Below are 17,637 nucleotides of genomic sequence, written 5' to 3' on the forward strand. Positions count from 1 at the left end.
AAAACAGTGTCTTAGACACCAGGCAGTGAATTCATAAGCATTTCATGTAGTAACTTTCTGTGAGGGAGCTTTTAGAGGTGGACGTCTGGTTCCTATCACCACCACTGTGACCAATTCTGACTCGGTAAGCTTCTCTAGATTGAAGCATTTCACAGCAAACCACTCTGAACGACTCTGTTTACATCTTAACCATCTACTTATGCAGAATTTCGGTGGAGTTCTACTTTAGGGAGAAAGATAGTCATCTATGCCTGTGGACCTTTGGAACTGTTGCCGTGGCTGTTCTGCTTTAAATATGATCCAATTTGAATATCAGCTGCTTCGCCTCCCCACATCTTCAGGAGCACTTCGCTGCGCAGCTCCTTCAAAAACGTTCTGCTTGTCTAGAACATTTATGTGTCATATTCAACTTCAATCATAAAAATAAAAAGCGTTCCCTGTACCAAAAAAAGCTCATATGCTGAGTTCTCTGCAGAACTGAAGTGGAACCTATGCCTTTATGAGCACAGAAACATAAGCGTGGCTTTGTTATTCTCTGTTTTGGATCCTTTTGGTCTAAAATAAAATGCTAAACGCTAATCCTAAAGCTCCTCAGTGAGAGGTTCTAAGCAGTCCAGCAGAACCTACAGAATTAAATTAAACCTGTATTAACAAAAGAAGAGAAAAAAGGAAATAAAACACATGTGGTGACTATTTTTCTCAAAAAAATGTACGAAGAATGAAAAATAAAAATGTTGGTATTTGAAAAATAAGTCTGTACAGCTGCACCACAGTCAGATCCCGCCTCTTCACCTGCTTGACTGACAGCCGTGCGGGCCAATCAGCATGCGGCCAGTGCAGGGGGCGGGGCTTAGGAAGATACCGGCTGTAATAGCAGCTCTTTGAATTTTATATTCTGCGGCGACCACGGAGGAGTGAGGAGAGGTAAGAGCACCATCATATTTCCTCCGTTTTGTAGTCGAATTCAGGCTGTGTCCTCAATTAACACGTACAGACTTCCAAAAAGCGTATTAATGAGCACATGAAGGCTTCATCTGCATCATCTGTTACTATACAAACTCGGTTTTCACTCACTCAGTGCACTAACCTGAGCTACACGCCTCGTTTATCGCCTCAGCGCTGGATTTATGCTCTGTGCTCGTTTATATTGTTAGTTATCAACATTTCTCTCCATTTACATCTTCCTAAAAAGTTTTAAAAAGCCTACACATGAACGCACTGCATCAGCTGTTACTATGCAAACTTACTTTTGACCGACTCACTGAACCTCACGCTTCATTTATCATCCAAAACTGTGTTTATGCTCTGTGCTTATTTATTTTCTGTGTTTGGGCCTCAGTTTGGCTTTAACTTACTGCTAGTGGTTTGGAGAACAGTAGCAGTTCATCTTAACCTGAACAGTGGTTTGAATGCCAATATGCTTCTAACCGCATACTGCAATATATATATATATATATATATATATATATATATATATATATATATATATAAAATATATGCATTTCTTTAAAGGATAACAGGAGCTTGTGGGAGAGATTGCTTGTCATTTTGCCCAGAAGAGCTCCTGGAGACCCACTTTTCTGATGCATTTAACAGTAAGTCAACTAAATAGTTTATATCACTAAGTAGTTTTGAAGCTTTGAATATATATATATATATATATATATATATATATATATATATATATATATAGAGAGAGAGAGAGAGAGAGAGAGGTGACTGTGCATATATATAGAGGAGATATAGAGGAATATATCAGTGCTGTCAGAACAAAACTTTGTGACTCCATTTTCGACATTTTTCAGTTTTTGCTGTAATTTGAAAATGCCTGTTGCCCTTTACATTGTATGCTAATTTCATGATGAATGGACCAAAAGAAACGGCCCAGAATTAACTGGAAAAAATTCTGCTTCCACTGACTTACATTAAAAGTAATGTATGTTTTTTCCTTCTCCTGTAAAGTTACCATTTTGGAGGTTTTGTTTTCCGACAACAGTGATATATTTCATACTTCATATTTCATATTTCAAATTTTAATTTTTTTTTTAACATCCTGAAACACAGAAACGCAGTTATTTATTTGTAATGTGGACAGTTCACTGTACAACACAAGTGTAGGCATGTTTGTCACAGCAAGTCAGAGATGTGTGAGCTCACTTACACACCTTCTCTGTTCTTGCCTCGCTCTACCATGTATTATTGGATGGACACTACATAAACAGTGCGGAGACACTGCTAACTTCACAGAGCTGGCAATAGTGTTGCGCTACACCCTTAACAAAGACGGTTCCTCAGAGGGTTCTTTAGTGAAGACAATGCTTCCATATGGAACCATGAACACTCAGAGAACCATTTCTATGCTTAAATTGTTCTTTGCATGGTAAAATTGTTCTTCAGATTGAAGAAGATTATGTTGCATATGTTTCTATATAGAACTAAAAAGGGTTCTGCTATTGTTTATGATGTCAAGCTTGTAACAATAGAAAACCGCTTTTTTTGGTGCTATATAGGATCATATGCAACACATTCTTCTTCAGTTTGAAGAACCATTTCACCATGCAAAGAGCCACTTAAGCATGCTAAATGGTTCTGTACAAAACCATTGTCTTTACTAAGGAACCCTTGAAGAACCATCGTTTTTAAGCGTATACTGCTCTGCTATGTTTCTGACTGTCTGCAGGAGACTCAAACGTGATGGTAACCTATGGTGGTTTCTATAGAAATAGATGGAAATGAACCAGTCAGAATTGTTTATAACTCATGGGGTTGACCAATCAGATTGTGCTCCGTGAAATGTGAGGTTTTTCTTCTCTCTGACTTGAGATGTCTTGGGATAAACACTATAGGTCAGTATTTGGCGTGTGGGTACCTGTGTGCCTGATATACAACTGATCATGATACTTCATATTTTCACAGTATGCTGTTTCGTTTTTCTGAGTTATAATAAGTTGGAACAGACAAAAAACAGCCAGTTCCTGGTTGCTGGAGGAACTCATCTTCCTCATAATTGTGTGCAGGCTTGGCACAAAGCAAAGAGGAATCAGCTTTTTATCAGACCGACCTCTGTGTCCCTGCCACCATCAGACCACTCCTGTATAAAGAGATATGAAAGCTGTTTTTTTCCACATTAAAAAAAGTGTGGTTGGGTGGGGCTGAAGTGAAAGCGCAGTGCAGAAGTGTTTTAAGGGAGTAAAGTGAATGTGGACAATGGCGACACTGAAATCCTTCTGAATCATGTGATTTGAGAACTTTGAGGAAGTGAATCTCCCAAAATAAGGGAAGGCAGGCTGATGCGGTTTGAACTGTCCTGAAAAGGGAATTTTCACTGTGCTATTTAAAAACAAACAAAAAAACTCATTTTCATATTTCTTGAACATCCTCTTTGTCTTTGAGCAGATGCTGAGGTTAACGTTAGGCTTGGCCTTGCTGAGCCTGGTGGCCGGCTCAAAGTGTCCCAGTCAGCAGCTGTGTGGGGACCAGCAGACGTGTTGCCAGGTCCAGTCCTCTGGAGAATACAACTGCTGCCCCTTCCATCAGGTCAGTCGACCACAGGACGATCATCATATTATAGACACCTTTGGAAATGATATATACTGTTGTATCAAGATGTAAATGGAATACATTGTTATATATTTTGAATATATATCTAGAGTGATAGAATCGGTAGAAAGCAAAAGATAGCACTGTCAGAAAGAAGAAGTAACGTAGGGGTCAGGTTCTCCTTCCTAAAGTACAGTTCACATACATTCATATGCAAAAGTAAAAACACCCCCAGCCAAAAGACACGTTTTATTAATTTTCTGAGTGAAATTTAACTCACTCAAACTCAAATTATGGCATTTTTCTGCACAATTTCTATTCATTTGCTGAGTTTGAAATATTGGAATAGGTAAAACACACATATTATGTTTTATTTTTCTTTTCCAATGTGACGCATTTAACAAATAAACAATAATCGTGCATTAAAATGGAGACAACTGTGCGCTCTGTAGAGGATGTGTACTGATGTTCGTGTAGAAAATCATCAAAATTAATAAACAAATTGACCAGGGGTGCCAAAACTTTTGCATATGACTTATATCTACCCCCAAGGTTTACTGGCTGACCTCAAGGAATCAAAATACAGCATTTTAAGTTGAGAAAAGAGGAGTATAATATTAACACTTTACAGATGAAGCCCTTTTCACTGAACTTTAAGGTCAAAATATAGCAAAAAAACCTCTTTTCTGTAGAGACTCTGATTTTTTTTACAGTGGTGGTGATGAGAAACGGGTTGCAGCATCTACAACACAAATATAGCCATTATATATACTATCCAAAACCTCCAGTGAACCTACACGCGCCTTCTGAGTTTATATACTGAATACTAATGGTAAAATAGCCTGTACTTCTCCTCTATGAATGTATTTAAAGCACAAAACCTAAACCTTAAAGCAAAAGCAAAAGTATTATATATCACTGTCTCAGTCATCAGGCAGCGTATTCATAACTATTTCCTGTAATGACTTGCTGTGAGGGAGCTTTTAGAGGTGGACGTCTGGTTCCTATCACCACCACTGTGAACAGTTCTGACTCTGTAAGTTCCTCTAGAGCAGAGCGTTTCACACCAAACCACTCTGAACGACTCTGTTTACATCTTAACCATTAAATTATGCGAAACATTTGAGAAGTTGGAGGATTATCCCTTTAACAGACTGCAAGTGCAGGACATTCTATTGGCAGTAATATGAATAGCAGCATATTACAATGCCATAAACATAGATTTGGTGCAGCTCAGATGGGCGCAAGCTACTTTTGCTCACCATGTAGTAGGGAGTAGCTCAGATAAGTGGTCATATATTCATGAAATGCACAGCCGTAGTGGAGTGGACACAAAGGGACAGAGTAAACTGTGGTCAGATAAGTTCAGCTAAGGATCAGATATGTTGTAATTACCTGTCCTTCCTGCACACGTCCACGTATGTTCACAGGAGCTGATAAGGCTTTCCGCCCTGCGCTACTACACTGTCTTACACGTTGACTTGCTTTGCTATTCAAAATGTAGGGAAAGTGAGTTATCAAGAAAGTGTGATAGACCACACTTGGCTTCTCCTGGCTTGTAATTGGCTTGTGTGACTTTTTTTTCCTCTATGATTGTCTATAAACTGTAAAATAATATTATTTTCAATGGGACGAGTTATGGGCTTTACAAAGTCAATAATAGGTGAACAATTACAGCTGAAAAGCTGATGTCATCTACTGTATTCCTTAGACCAGGGGTCGGCAACATGCAGCTCTGTTACTGTCCTGTTGTGGCTCCACAGCAGAATTAGATTTGTAGGTGAAAATAAAATAATCCTCCTTTACAGTAAAATAAAGCTCTGCTGATCGTTCAACACAGTTTAACAATAAATGGTCTTAAACTCTGGAGTTAATGAATGGACTTATTTGTGTTTATAATCACTCCAGCTGGTTTCCTGATACGTTTAATCTGCAACGAGAAACTGACGAACACTCGCAAAACTGAAGTCAGTTTTTCATTTGAATTGTCCCGTTCCACCTTAAATGGTGCCGCAGTTACATTCTGCCACCTCAGGCACCATTTAAGGTGCAACAGGAAAATTTGAACGAGAAGCTGGTAAATGAGAAGCGACTTCAGCCTCATTCTACTTTTGCTGAAGTTTCCTGCTGGAGATGCGAGAAAAGCTGAGCTAAAGCTTAAAGCAGAGCAAAGCAAGTCAGTGTTTTCGTTTATATGTTTAGCCTATACTAGTACTTTAGCACATACTGAGACATATTTGCAGCCAAGATGGTAAAATGGATATAGTTCTGCATTGTTCTGTAAATAGGAATTACAGTAGTTTGTCTGTAGAATCATAGAAAGTAGCTGGAATATCTACTCTAAAATGCACTGTTTTATACAGCGCAGCTATACTTACAGTTATTATAGTCACAGTTATATGTTCACCTACAAACAGGCTTTATGAAGCTTTTTCAGATATTTTATTCTTGATCATTAGATTTTGCACGCATTACTAAAATAAACACCTCCTAAGTGTTTATTATTATGCATTATAATTGTAACTTGTTGGATTTACATGAAGTATAGGCAAGATGAGACCTGCATATTATAAATAATAATGTTTTTACACACTTTATTAGGTCCACCTAGCTTGAATCTGCACACGTCATCTATTGTATCAGCTCCACTTAGCATGAATGTAATATAATAATAATAATAATAATAATAATAATATTAGTAGAAGATGTGTTAACTTATTTTCACATAGAAATCAAGAAAAACACGTAATTTGACCAACCAGAGGTGTAAAAACTTATGCATATGACTGTAGCGCCTCTCGCAGCCAAACAATTGATTGATTCTTTTTATTGTCACAAGATATGTTGGTGGTAATTGTATCCGGTGCAATAAGATGTAATTCAACTCTGTTGTAGCACAATACACATAAACATACAGTGTAATACATGTGCAGTACACAATATACAAGACTTAATACAGGAGAATCATGAAAAATTGCACAGTAATTTCATCTGTGGATTCTAAAGGCTGGAAATCTTACAGTCCGACTCTATTTACACTTATCAGAAGAGTTTAGTGACCCTACAGCAGTAGGAGAAAAGCTGCTCTTGAAGCAGGTTATAATTTAAAATTATAAAACAATAAAAATTGCTTTTAAGGCATCGTCACTGGTTGAGATCACTCATAGATGTGTGCATGTGTGCAGGGAGAGTGTTGTGAGGACCACCTGCACTGCTGTCCTGAGGGGATGTTGTGCCAAACAGCAGAATCCAAGTGTACAAACTCGACTCACTCGCTGCCCTGGACTGAGAGGATATCTGCCAAAAAGACTGACCTCGCTAAAGTAAGACCGAAATCAAACCACAGACAGTGATGTACTGCAGCATCAACTCAATCCGACTACACGGTTTCTTCTTTCTCTTCCTCTTTGGCTGCTTTCACTTCATACTGCACTGTTTTATATGGTTCAGAAATGCGGTTGTGTAGTCTTGTTATCTGTTAACAAAGCAGTTGGAAAGTTAGTTCTCACTCCTTTCCAACTTAAAGTCAATCTGAGGTCAAAATGGACCCGTTTTAGCTTATTTCATGGCACATTAAACACAATCCACATCATTCAAAAGACAAAATTCTTACGTTTCCATAATTTTTGATCACAGTGTAGGGACTTTTGTCACCTCCAAATGCCTTCTGATGTTTGGCTGCGTCACTTTACGGCAGAGAAAAAGTATACTAACCAACACCAAGGCTTTGTTCACACAGAGCAGGTAAAAGCAGGTAGAATCTGATATTTTCTTAAATACGTGACACAGATGTGTCTGTGTGTCAGTGTGAACAGATAAACACACTGAATCTGACATTTTCAGTTCCGATTTGAGACGCTTTCATATGTGGTACTGAAATCCAACACGTATCCGATCTGCGGCAATGCGACCCAGTCTGAACAGCCAGATCAGAATTCATGCGACTTTAACATCAATCCAGCTCCACATTCGTCATAATTTCGCGCTGCTGAGACTCATAAACATGTAGGCTGATGTTTCTGTACTAAAAAACTAGAAGAGACTCATCAAACCCCTCCGTGTTCGAAGAGATTTTGAGAGAAATGTCCGAACGTGGCTGTAGGAGAACGAGGCTGCAGCGTCAAAGAACAGTTAAAAGACTGAAAGTGACGTTTAAGGAATCCGAGGATGTGAACCAAAGAAGTGACCGCGCCCTTTTTACGGTGAAATCGAACACATTCTGGGTGATGAGTCCAGCTGTCAGTCAGTGAAGAGTCATGATCGCTCCTGTGATGCTGGTGAAGATGAAACGGACCCCCCGCTTCGTTGGCAGTCATGATTGTTTACCCTTTGGAGGGCCGCGCCTAGTGAAGCAACGTGAATTTTTAGTTTAATGTGATTATGTATTAAAATAGAGCAGATTTGCCTTTTTTTTACAGAGATTTCTCTGTCTGTCTGTCGTGCCGCATGCTTGGTCCTCGCCTGCTCACTCCCACGCCGCCCCTGCCACATCACTACTGGCATGAGCCAAGACTTACGCTAATATTAAGCATGACGAGATGACGCGAGTGTGACGCAACTCTAGCAGGACTCTCGTGATTTTATTCCAACGTTGGTAAATTGTCTGTTGCAGTGAAATCGCTTGAAAAGGTGTTTAGTGTAAGGCAGGCATTAGCAGACCTGAATGGGACTTATTGGCTTTGTGCAAAGCATTGTTTTGTCCAGAAATCTTATTAAGTGTCAGAAACTATGTAAACAAGTCTGTTTTAGATTAGCTTTGCACTTGACTGGGAAAAGAGAAGTGAATTTACGGGGCAGTTGGCTGTTCATTTTGACAAACTGTACTTTCCCTCCGAGCATTACATCAGGATCGCCCATACTAGGCTCCACCCTAGCAAAAGTAGCGAGGTGACAGTTCAGTGTGACTGCGGCTTTAGCAGTTAGCACAATGCTAATTGTTAAGATGTAAGCTACGTTAGCCCCATAGCTACAATGAAAAACCAATTAAGCAAACTTTAGATGCCAAACATGTCTTAGCTGATGAACTGCATTTGGGACAAGGGTAAATTTGATTTTTAGCTGAACTGTCACTTCAAACTTGAGGGTCTGTATGAGAACTCAAGTTCTAAAGCTTGCGTATTATATGCGTAGTATAATTTTATAGAAGAACCTAATCAATTAAACTGACTCAACAGTCAGCGCGGTGGGTAGTGCTGTCGCCTCACAGCCTGGGTTCGATTCGGTTCGACTCCTTACTGTGTGGAGTTTGCATGTTCTCCCCGTGTCTGCATGGGTTTCCTTTGGGTTCTCCGGTTTCCTCCCACAGTCCAACGACATGCAGTCAGGCCAATTGGATATACTGAATTGCCCCTAGGTGTGAATGTGTATGTCTGTCTGTCTGCCCTGAAGATGTGATGACACTGGTTAGTTACTCACTCACACCCTCAGACGACGCGTCCTTCACCAAGTTTAGACTGAGTTCTCTTTGGATTCTCCTTCAATCATTAGATTCATCCGCTCGGGGAAGGGGGCCAAAGCGCAACCCATGTTACAAAATTTTCTTTCACACGCAATTACATATTTCCACCAGAGGGGTCTCCAAATCCCCAAAACCTACATAGTGCAGCTTTATGACTACTCGCTAAGTATTGAGCTTGATAAAGTCTTATATTCTCTCAGTCATTCAGAATGATCAGCTCTTCTGTGGCCAGCAAGGATAACATCATCTGCCCTGATAATACCTCCTGCCCAGCCGAGTTCTCCTGTCTGAAGCTGTTTGAAAGATACAGCTGCTGTCCTGTCACACAAGTACGTTTTCTCAGTAACAAGCATGTTCCTTACTCTGTAAAAAACACTATATAACTTTAGAATAAATATAAATAAACATACACTCAGTAGAAAGTAACAAGTAGTTCAGAGAACCAGAAAATTTATTACACTCTAGAATTAATTCATAATGATGAGTTTATTAAGTTCCCCGACTTTACAACTGGAAACTTTCCAAACTGTTTACACCTTTACTGCCACAATTACTATTTTCTTATAATTAGTAATTGAATCTAAAGGAACTGTGTGCAGAAAATTTGCAGAATAGGTTGTGTCAGGGTTAAACACACTGATTTAGGAAGTGGTCTGGCAGCAGTTTATGCAGGAAGGCCAAATGGCAGATTTTGATGGATTTTCTGTTTCCAGGGCATCGTCTGCATGGACGGAAAACACTGCTGTCCGAACGATCACGAGTGCACTGTGGACAGCACCTCCTGCGTCAAGAAGAAAGGTGAGGAAAACAGACATACATCCTTATATTTATAAGCCGTTATACAGTGTTTCTCCACTATCAGAAATGGCCAGTATTCAAAGGCTGAAAGGAAAATATTTCACCTGCAATAAACTGCACTGACTATTCGGTAAACACTATGAAATACTCTGTGCGTACTTTGAATTATTCATGTCAAGTCAAGTCTTGTGGCATCACAAAGCGGCATCACATTACAGGAGACATAAAGGACGATACATGCACAAAACGATAAATACAAATGACGATCAGTGTATTCTAACCACCACTACACAACTGATTACTCACCCCTTTCAGATCAAGACCTCACCTGTTTCGGAACAGGCTTGGCGTGCTTGAGCAGAGGTTTGTATGCTGGAATTAACGTAATAGAGATGTGATCCGAGCAGTCCGGTGGGGGCAGGGTGCGCAGTCTGTAAGGACCATAGAGTTTGTTCAGCACTTCCCTCGCATTAGCGCCGGGTGGAATGTAGACCATGACGATGGTAAACTCTGAGAGGAAGTAGAATGATAAACAGATAAATAAAACTTATATTGATCCTGAAGGGAAATTGCAGTGTTACAGTAGCAAGACATGTAACTGCACATAAACTTACATACACTATCAAATCAAATCAAATCAAATTTATTTGTTTAGCGCTTTTTACAACTGATGTTGTCACAAAGCAGCTTCACAGAAATCCGTTTAGAACAAAGTTTCAACATGAAATGTAAATCCTCCAGGTGAGCAAGCCAGGAAAAACTCCCTCAGTTGAGGAAGAAACCTTGGGAGGAACCAAGGCTCACATGGGGGGACCCATCCTCCTCTGGTCAAACTACGTACAAAATTATTATTCTACTAATATTAATAGTAATAGTAGTAATAGTTAGGAGACTTCAGTGTAGAGTGGGCAGCCAGTCCAAGGCAGGTGGCGGTGACTGGGTTGTGGGTAACTGGTCTGAAGCGGGTAGCCGGAGAGCTCTACAAACAATCATCCAGCAGTGTCCGGCCGGACAGGTGAGCAGTCGTTTTCTCGGAAGAAAGGTAGGGAAATGGAGTTAGTTTATTTCTGTATGGGTGTATGTATAGTAGTATGTAAAACATTTCCAGAGTGTGGCTAACGACTCCGGCAGATCTGACTATAGCAGCTTAACTAAAAGGAGAGAACCAAAAGGGCACACAGACACGGGAGCACCCTGAAACAATCTGGCATTCCTCCGCTCCACCGTCCACAAACCTGAGTGATCGCATGTGAGCGGCGGGACGACAGCACCAGCGTCTCAGTTTACTATAATTCCCTGCGTCCATGGACCCCTGGATCTGCTGCCTTTATCCAAGGGGAAACATTAGCTACCAAAAGCTAAACTAAACAAATGAGTTTTCAGCCTAGATTTGAATATTGCGACTGAGTCTGAGTCCCGAACATTTTCTGGAAGATCATTCCAGAGTTTGGGGGCTTTATAAGAAAAGGCTCTTCCCCCAGATGAAACCTTCTGAATTCTGGGAACTATTAAAAAGCCAGCACTCTGTGATCTGAGTAATCGTGGTGGCTCGTAAAGGGAAATAAGGTCTTGTAGGTACTCAGGAGCGAGCCCATGTAGGGCTTTATACGTCAATAAAAGAATTTTGTAATCTATACGGAATTTAACAGGCAGCCAATGGAGTGATATGGACGAAAGTATTGGGACAGCTACACATCACACCTACAGGAGCTTCAATGACGTCCCATTCTAAATCCATAGGTATTAATATGGAGTTGGTCCCCCTTTGCAGCTCTAACAGCTTCCACTCTTCTGGGAAGCTTCTACAAGATGTTGGAGAGTCTGTGGGAATTTCTGTCCATTCATCCAGAAGAGCATTTGTGAGGTCAGACACTGATGTTGGACGAGAGGGTCTGGCTCACAGTCTCCATTCTAGTTCATCCCAAAGGTGTTTGATGGGGTTGAGGTCAGGGCTCTGTGAGGGCCAGTCAAGTTCTTCCACACCAAACTCACCCAGCCAGGCCTTTATGGAGCTGCTTTGTGCACTGGGGCTCAGTCATGCTGGAACAGGAAAGGTTCTTCCCCAAACTGTTCCCACAAAGCTGGAAGCAAACGATTGTCCAAAATGTCTTGTTCTGCTGAAGCATTAAGATTTCCCTTCACTGGAACTAAGGGTTCTAGACCAACCCCTGAAAAACAGCCCTGTATCATCATCCCTCCTCCACCAAACTTCACAGCTGGCACAGTGCAGTCAGGCAGGTAACGTTCTCCTGGCATTCGCCAAACCCAGACTCGTCCATCAGACTGACAGATAGAGAAGCGTGATTCATCACTCCACAGAATCCGTTTCCACTGCTCCAGAGTCCAGTGGCGGCGCTTTACACCACTCCATCCGACACTTGTCACTGTGCATTTTGACCTAAGGCTTGTGTGCATCCTATGACAGTGCTGTGTTTAAAGTCACTGAGCTCATCAGTACAACTCATTCTACTGCCAGTGTTTGTCTATTGAGACTGCAGGGCTATGTGCTTAACTTGATCCACCTGTTACCAATGGGTGTGGCTGAAACACCTGAACTTAATAATTAGGAGGGGTGTCCACATACTTTTGTCCACATAGTGCATATTAGGCAGAAACGAAAATAGAAATAAAAATAGACTTAAATTAAGCAGAAGCAACACAGTGAGTATAAACGTAACTAGGAGTAGCAGCAGTGTTTACAGTCTAAAGTGCACAGTGAGAGAGTCACTACAGTAGCAGGTTATGACATATTGCACAGCATGTATTGAGAAGAGAGGTGATGTATAGTGATGTGATTCAGCACAGAATGGCTGGGTCTTTTAATTGTAAACTCCCGAGCAGTGACTCAGTATTACTGTTGCATTTCTGCATCATTCATCGTTAGTGTAAGCACATAAGCCATGGACCCTCACAGAGCAGGTACTGTTTGGGTGGTGGATCATTCTCAGCACTGCAGTAACACTGACGTGGTGGTGGTGTGTTAGTGTGTGTTGCGCTGTACAAGTGGATCAGACACAGCAGCGCTGCTCTGTGCTGCTCTGTGAGGGTCCATGGGGGTCCTGACCACTGAAGAACAGGGTAAAACGGGGCTAACAAAGTATGCAGAGAAACAGATGGACTACAGTCTGTAACTGTAGAACTACAAAGTGCACCTATATAGTAAGTGGAGCTGATAAAATGGACAATGAGTGTAGAAACAAGGTCATAATGTTATGCCTGATCGGTGTATATCTGATTATTGAGCTTACAGAAGTTTAGTAGCTCTGCCTGTTTATGCCGAAGTTATAAAGAGAGTTGGGGAAATGCTGATTTTAAACTGAATTATAAGCATGTAACACAAATATTACGAGTAGACTTTAATGAGCTATTTATGAGCTATTTGATTTAATAGCTGTGGTTTTGTGAGTTTGTTTACTGAATCTCTCTCTCTCTCTCTCTCTCTCTCTCTCTCCTCTCTCTCTCTCTCTCTCTGACTGCAGAACCTGTCCGGGCTGTTATGTGTGCTGACGGTGTGTCAGAGTGCCCAGTGCAGACTTCGTGCTGTGAGACTGCAGACGGAGGGTGGGGCTGTTGCCCCATGCCCAGGGTAGGTGTCAGACTGAGGCAGAACGTTTTGCATCCCTTTGCAATTTATCTTTTTAATCTGATCTGTGTCATTTTCTTATATGATCTTAAATAAGTACTCATAATTTATTGCTGTTAAGCTTTATCACCTCTCTGTAGAGCACTTTGAGCTGCCACCAGCATGAAAAGTGTTCTATAAATAAAGATTATTATTATTATATATTATATTATAACCCTTGAGTGGTGTTGGGGTCTGTGGGACCCATTTTCAATGTTCACCAGAATAAAAAATGAGGCAATTTATTATTATTTAGACCGCAGATTCTTGGTCTTCGCTCATTTTCTGTGAAGAACATTTTCAGTGTCTTCACTCTGTTCACCCCCCACACATTTATATTACACATGTGGTGTTGGGTGAACCTGCGGGGAGTAAAAGTGTGGAGGTGCTGTGTCCTTCACTCTGTTCTCCTCCTACATGGCCTGCTGTTAGTGTGTGTCTGTGTGTGTGTGTGAGAGGGTGGACAACATGGACAGGCTGCTGACTGGCTACAGCTGCTAAAGGAGAACCCTACACTGGACACTTGTGATATTTTAAACATCTGGTATTTTTACAGAAATTGTTGTGACTGTGTTGATTTTAATAAAACAATAATGTGGTGGGTCCACCAGACCACTGAGTAACACACACATCAACACCACACAAGGGTTAAACGCATGATTTGCCACTTCTGGCAAGTTTTCACATCTGAAGCAGTTTTTCAGGTTGGGAACTTGATCGGAAGTGAACGACGGCATGGATGATCTTGCAGTATGAGAGGAGAAACGAGTCATTCTTTAGCTGTGCAGTCGAGTTCTGCACTCTCAGAAAAAAAAAGATAGAAACTGTCACTGGGGTGGTTTCGTCAAGAGTACATCTCAGTACCTTTAGTCAGGGAACATAACTGTACTATAATCCGCTGAAATGATATTCTCTAAGGTACAACAGTGGTTTTAAGGTCTGATTGTGAACCTTAAATAAGTTTTTCCAGGTGAAAAGTTTTTGTACCTTTTCATAACCAAATGATTTAAAACAGAACAGTAAAATAAAGTCCTGGAGACGAGACGGGGTGTGTGGAGTCAGTACAGCTTAGAACATATCATTTCAGTGGATTATGGTTCAGTTATGTTCCCTGACTAAAGGTACTGAGATGAACCCTTGAGGGTTCCACCCCAGTGACAAGAGGGGCGCTGCCCCAGTGACAGTGTAGTACCTTTATTTCTGAGAGTGCAGTGTGCTCAGTAGATGGACGTTAAGTGTGTGATGCCGTCTGTTTTCTTAATCTGATAGGATTTTAAAAGTTGTGTAGTTTAGGCCCAACTTAATATACGTTTCCTCTGCAGGCTGTGTGCTGTGCAGATAAAGTGCACTGTTGTCCAGAAGACAGCGTCTGTCATGTGAACAGCTCTAAATGTGTGACCTCCACCAAGCAGGAGCTGCCCATGTGGGCCAAATTCCCTGCCCGGCTGAGAGCAGACTGGGAGGACCGCAAACGTGAGATGCTGTCCCACAGTGCACCGTACCTTAGTGTTAATAAACCTCTTTTTCCTTTTTTCTCAATTAATTGACTTTCCTCTCTTACAGCTGAAGCAGTGACTCCAAAGATGACCACTAAACAACAGGAAACCTCTACAACATCACAGAGCACTGCTGCTACTACGACTCCAACTACGACTCCAACTACGACTCCAACTACGACTCCGACTACGACGACGACTACGACTGCTGCTGTCAGCGCTGCTGTTTCAAAGGGTGAGCAGGACTGATGGAATAAATAATAATCTTAACGGTTTTTAACCCTTTCTTAGCCATGGCCAGTATTAGGACCTACCTGATAGACTGCTTGACCAATACTTTCTGTCCATTTAAAGGTTCCGTGGATTAATTGGGAATAACTTGTTAATAATTCAATCAAGACGTAAAAAAAGCCATTCACAGCGGTCGGATGTTAAATGCTCCGTTCTAGAGAAACATATCTACTCAGATTTCTTTACAGTGATGCAAATATAGCCATTTTAATCACTATGCGAAACCAACAGTGAACCTACACATGTCTTCTGAGTTTTAATATGTAATGTTTATAATGACAAATAATACGTAAATCGGAAATTTTTTACATGTATCTTGAAAAATATATCTTGAAAGGATAAAAAAACACATTTTAAGCCAAAACATTCTCTCAAAATGGTCACAAACACAGTGAGTGCTGTTCTCTCTGTGAGCTTTTAGAGGTGGACATCTGGTTCCTATCACCACCACTGTGAACAGGGCATTTCACATCAAACCACTCTGAACGACTGAATGATTGAATTATGCAGAAATGTTGTAAAATCAGTGTAATTCCCCTTTAATATGGCTTTTTTCTGCAGTTTTTAGTGCATATTTTATTTGCTAAGTTTAACATATTGGACAAAAAATATATAAAGTGTGCCATCAGTTTTGCACAGGCTATAGTTTACGTTTTATTTTCCCCCAGCATATTAAAATAATAGCAAATAAACAGTATTTGTGCAAAAAAAGTGCAGAAGTGTAAAAATATTGACTTATAACAAGAATAAGAAATATCAAACATTTTCAAATCATAAAGGATATGAATGTTAATGGAGACGAATAGACGAAATAAACATCATCAGCTTGAGACACAGCAGCGAGTGTGTGATGCAGACAGAATCTAGCCAGAGATGGAGAAGTTTCTAAGGGCGCTTTCACGCCCAACGTGTTTGGTGTAGATGTGTCAAACTTTTTCTTTAGTTCACTCTGTTTTGACCGTTTTCACATGCAGTTGCTCAGATTAAATCCTCAGTTAATAAAAATGTTTTTTCTGTGTGTCTTTAGGTGCTGATGTTCCCTGTAACGACACTGTGGCCTGTCATGATGGACAAACGTGCTGTAAGAACGCTCAGGGAGATTGGGACTGCTGTCCTTTACCTGAGGTACCTGTGTCTCACTTCTGGACCGCTTTTCTCCACATCACTGTTTATCAGCTGAAATAAAAGCTTATATTACACTGTGGGTCTTTTCCCACTCTCAGCTGATAAACTCCTAAACTACAGGGTCATATTTCAGCTACTAATCTTAGGAGTTATTATTATAGATAATTATGTAGAATCTGCTATGAATGATTCAGTTTCCACTATAGTTTAGTATCTACTTTGTATTATTTCAGTATCTACTATGTATTATTCAGTATCTACTATGAATTATTCAGTATCTATTATGAATTATTCAGTATCTACTATGATTATTCAGTATCTATTATGAATTATTCAGTATCTACTTTGAATTATTCAGTATCTACTATGAATTATTTAGCTTATATTACACTGTGGGTCTTTTCCCACTCTCAGCTGATAAACTCAAACTACAGGCTTATTTTTCAGCTTTTAATCTTAATCTTAATCTTATTTATTATATGCTATAAATTATTCACTATTTATTTTTCAGTAACTACTATGAATTTTTCAGGATCTACTGTAAAAAATTCCATATCCACTATGAATTATTTAGTACCTATTAGGAATTATTCTGTAACTACCATAACTTATTCAGTATCTACTAAATATTATTCAGTGTCTACTATAAATTATTCCATAACTAGAATCATTCAGTATCTATTCAGAAGTTTCAGCCTCTTCATCAGTTCAAACTAAGGTGAAATCTGTCCACAGTGAATCTTCAGTGTGTGTGAGGTTGTGTTGTGTGTTCATTACAGGCCGTGTGCTGTTCTGACTTCGTGCACTGCTGTCCTCACGGGAAAAAGTGTAACGTCGCTGCTGGGACATGTGAGGACCCCTCAGGTTCTGAGCCCTGGCTGGAGAAGAAGCCTAGCCGACCAATCAAGGACGGAAACTTCCAGAAACCAAAGGTACATCATGAAGAACTCAGGAATCAGGCAACGTATTCTTAACCATTTCATGTAGTAACTTTCTGTAGTAACTCTTCAGATGTCTGGTTCCTGTCACCACACTTTAAAAAGTAATTCTGACCTGCTTTAACATTTAACATTTAATTTTGCAGAAATGCTGAAAAGTTGATGGAGTTTCTCTTTAACACATTGTACTGAATGAAAATATGATCATCTTAAAATGAGACCTCAGGATCTAAATGATCTCTGCCTCGTCCTCTTGTGTCTTTAGGCGCTGATGTTCCCTGCAACGACACCGCGAGCTGTTCTGATGGACAAACGTGCTGTAAGAACGCTCAGGGAGATTGGGACTGCTGTCCTTTACCTGAGGTACCT

At 40.4% G+C, this 17,637-nt stretch overlaps 1 protein-coding gene across 1 annotated transcript in view; it reads left to right on the forward strand.

The window, feature by feature from the left end:
* The first annotated feature begins 885 nt into the window (after window positions 1-885).
* grna (granulin a) overlaps window positions 886-17,637 on the forward strand; it is a 36,551-nt gene continuing 19,799 nt past the window's right edge. The window contains 12 exon segments of the mRNA XM_036590070.1: window positions 886-924; window positions 1,513-1,595; window positions 3,397-3,537; window positions 6,726-6,863; window positions 9,199-9,327; window positions 9,712-9,796; window positions 13,276-13,382; window positions 14,741-14,891; window positions 14,982-15,149; window positions 16,233-16,330; window positions 17,110-17,262; window positions 17,488-17,631. Of these exon segments, the coding sequence (XP_036445963.1) occupies window positions 1,584-1,595; window positions 3,397-3,537; window positions 6,726-6,863; window positions 9,199-9,327; window positions 9,712-9,796; window positions 13,276-13,382; window positions 14,741-14,891; window positions 14,982-15,149; window positions 16,233-16,330; window positions 17,110-17,262; window positions 17,488-17,631 (1,326 nt within the window). The 5' untranslated portion in view covers window positions 886-924; window positions 1,513-1,583.

This window comes from Colossoma macropomum, unplaced genomic scaffold (assembly GCF_904425465.1).
Source record: "Colossoma macropomum unplaced genomic scaffold, Colossoma_macropomum, whole genome shotgun sequence".
NCBI classification, from domain to species: Eukaryota; Metazoa; Chordata; class Actinopteri; order Characiformes; family Serrasalmidae; genus Colossoma; species Colossoma macropomum.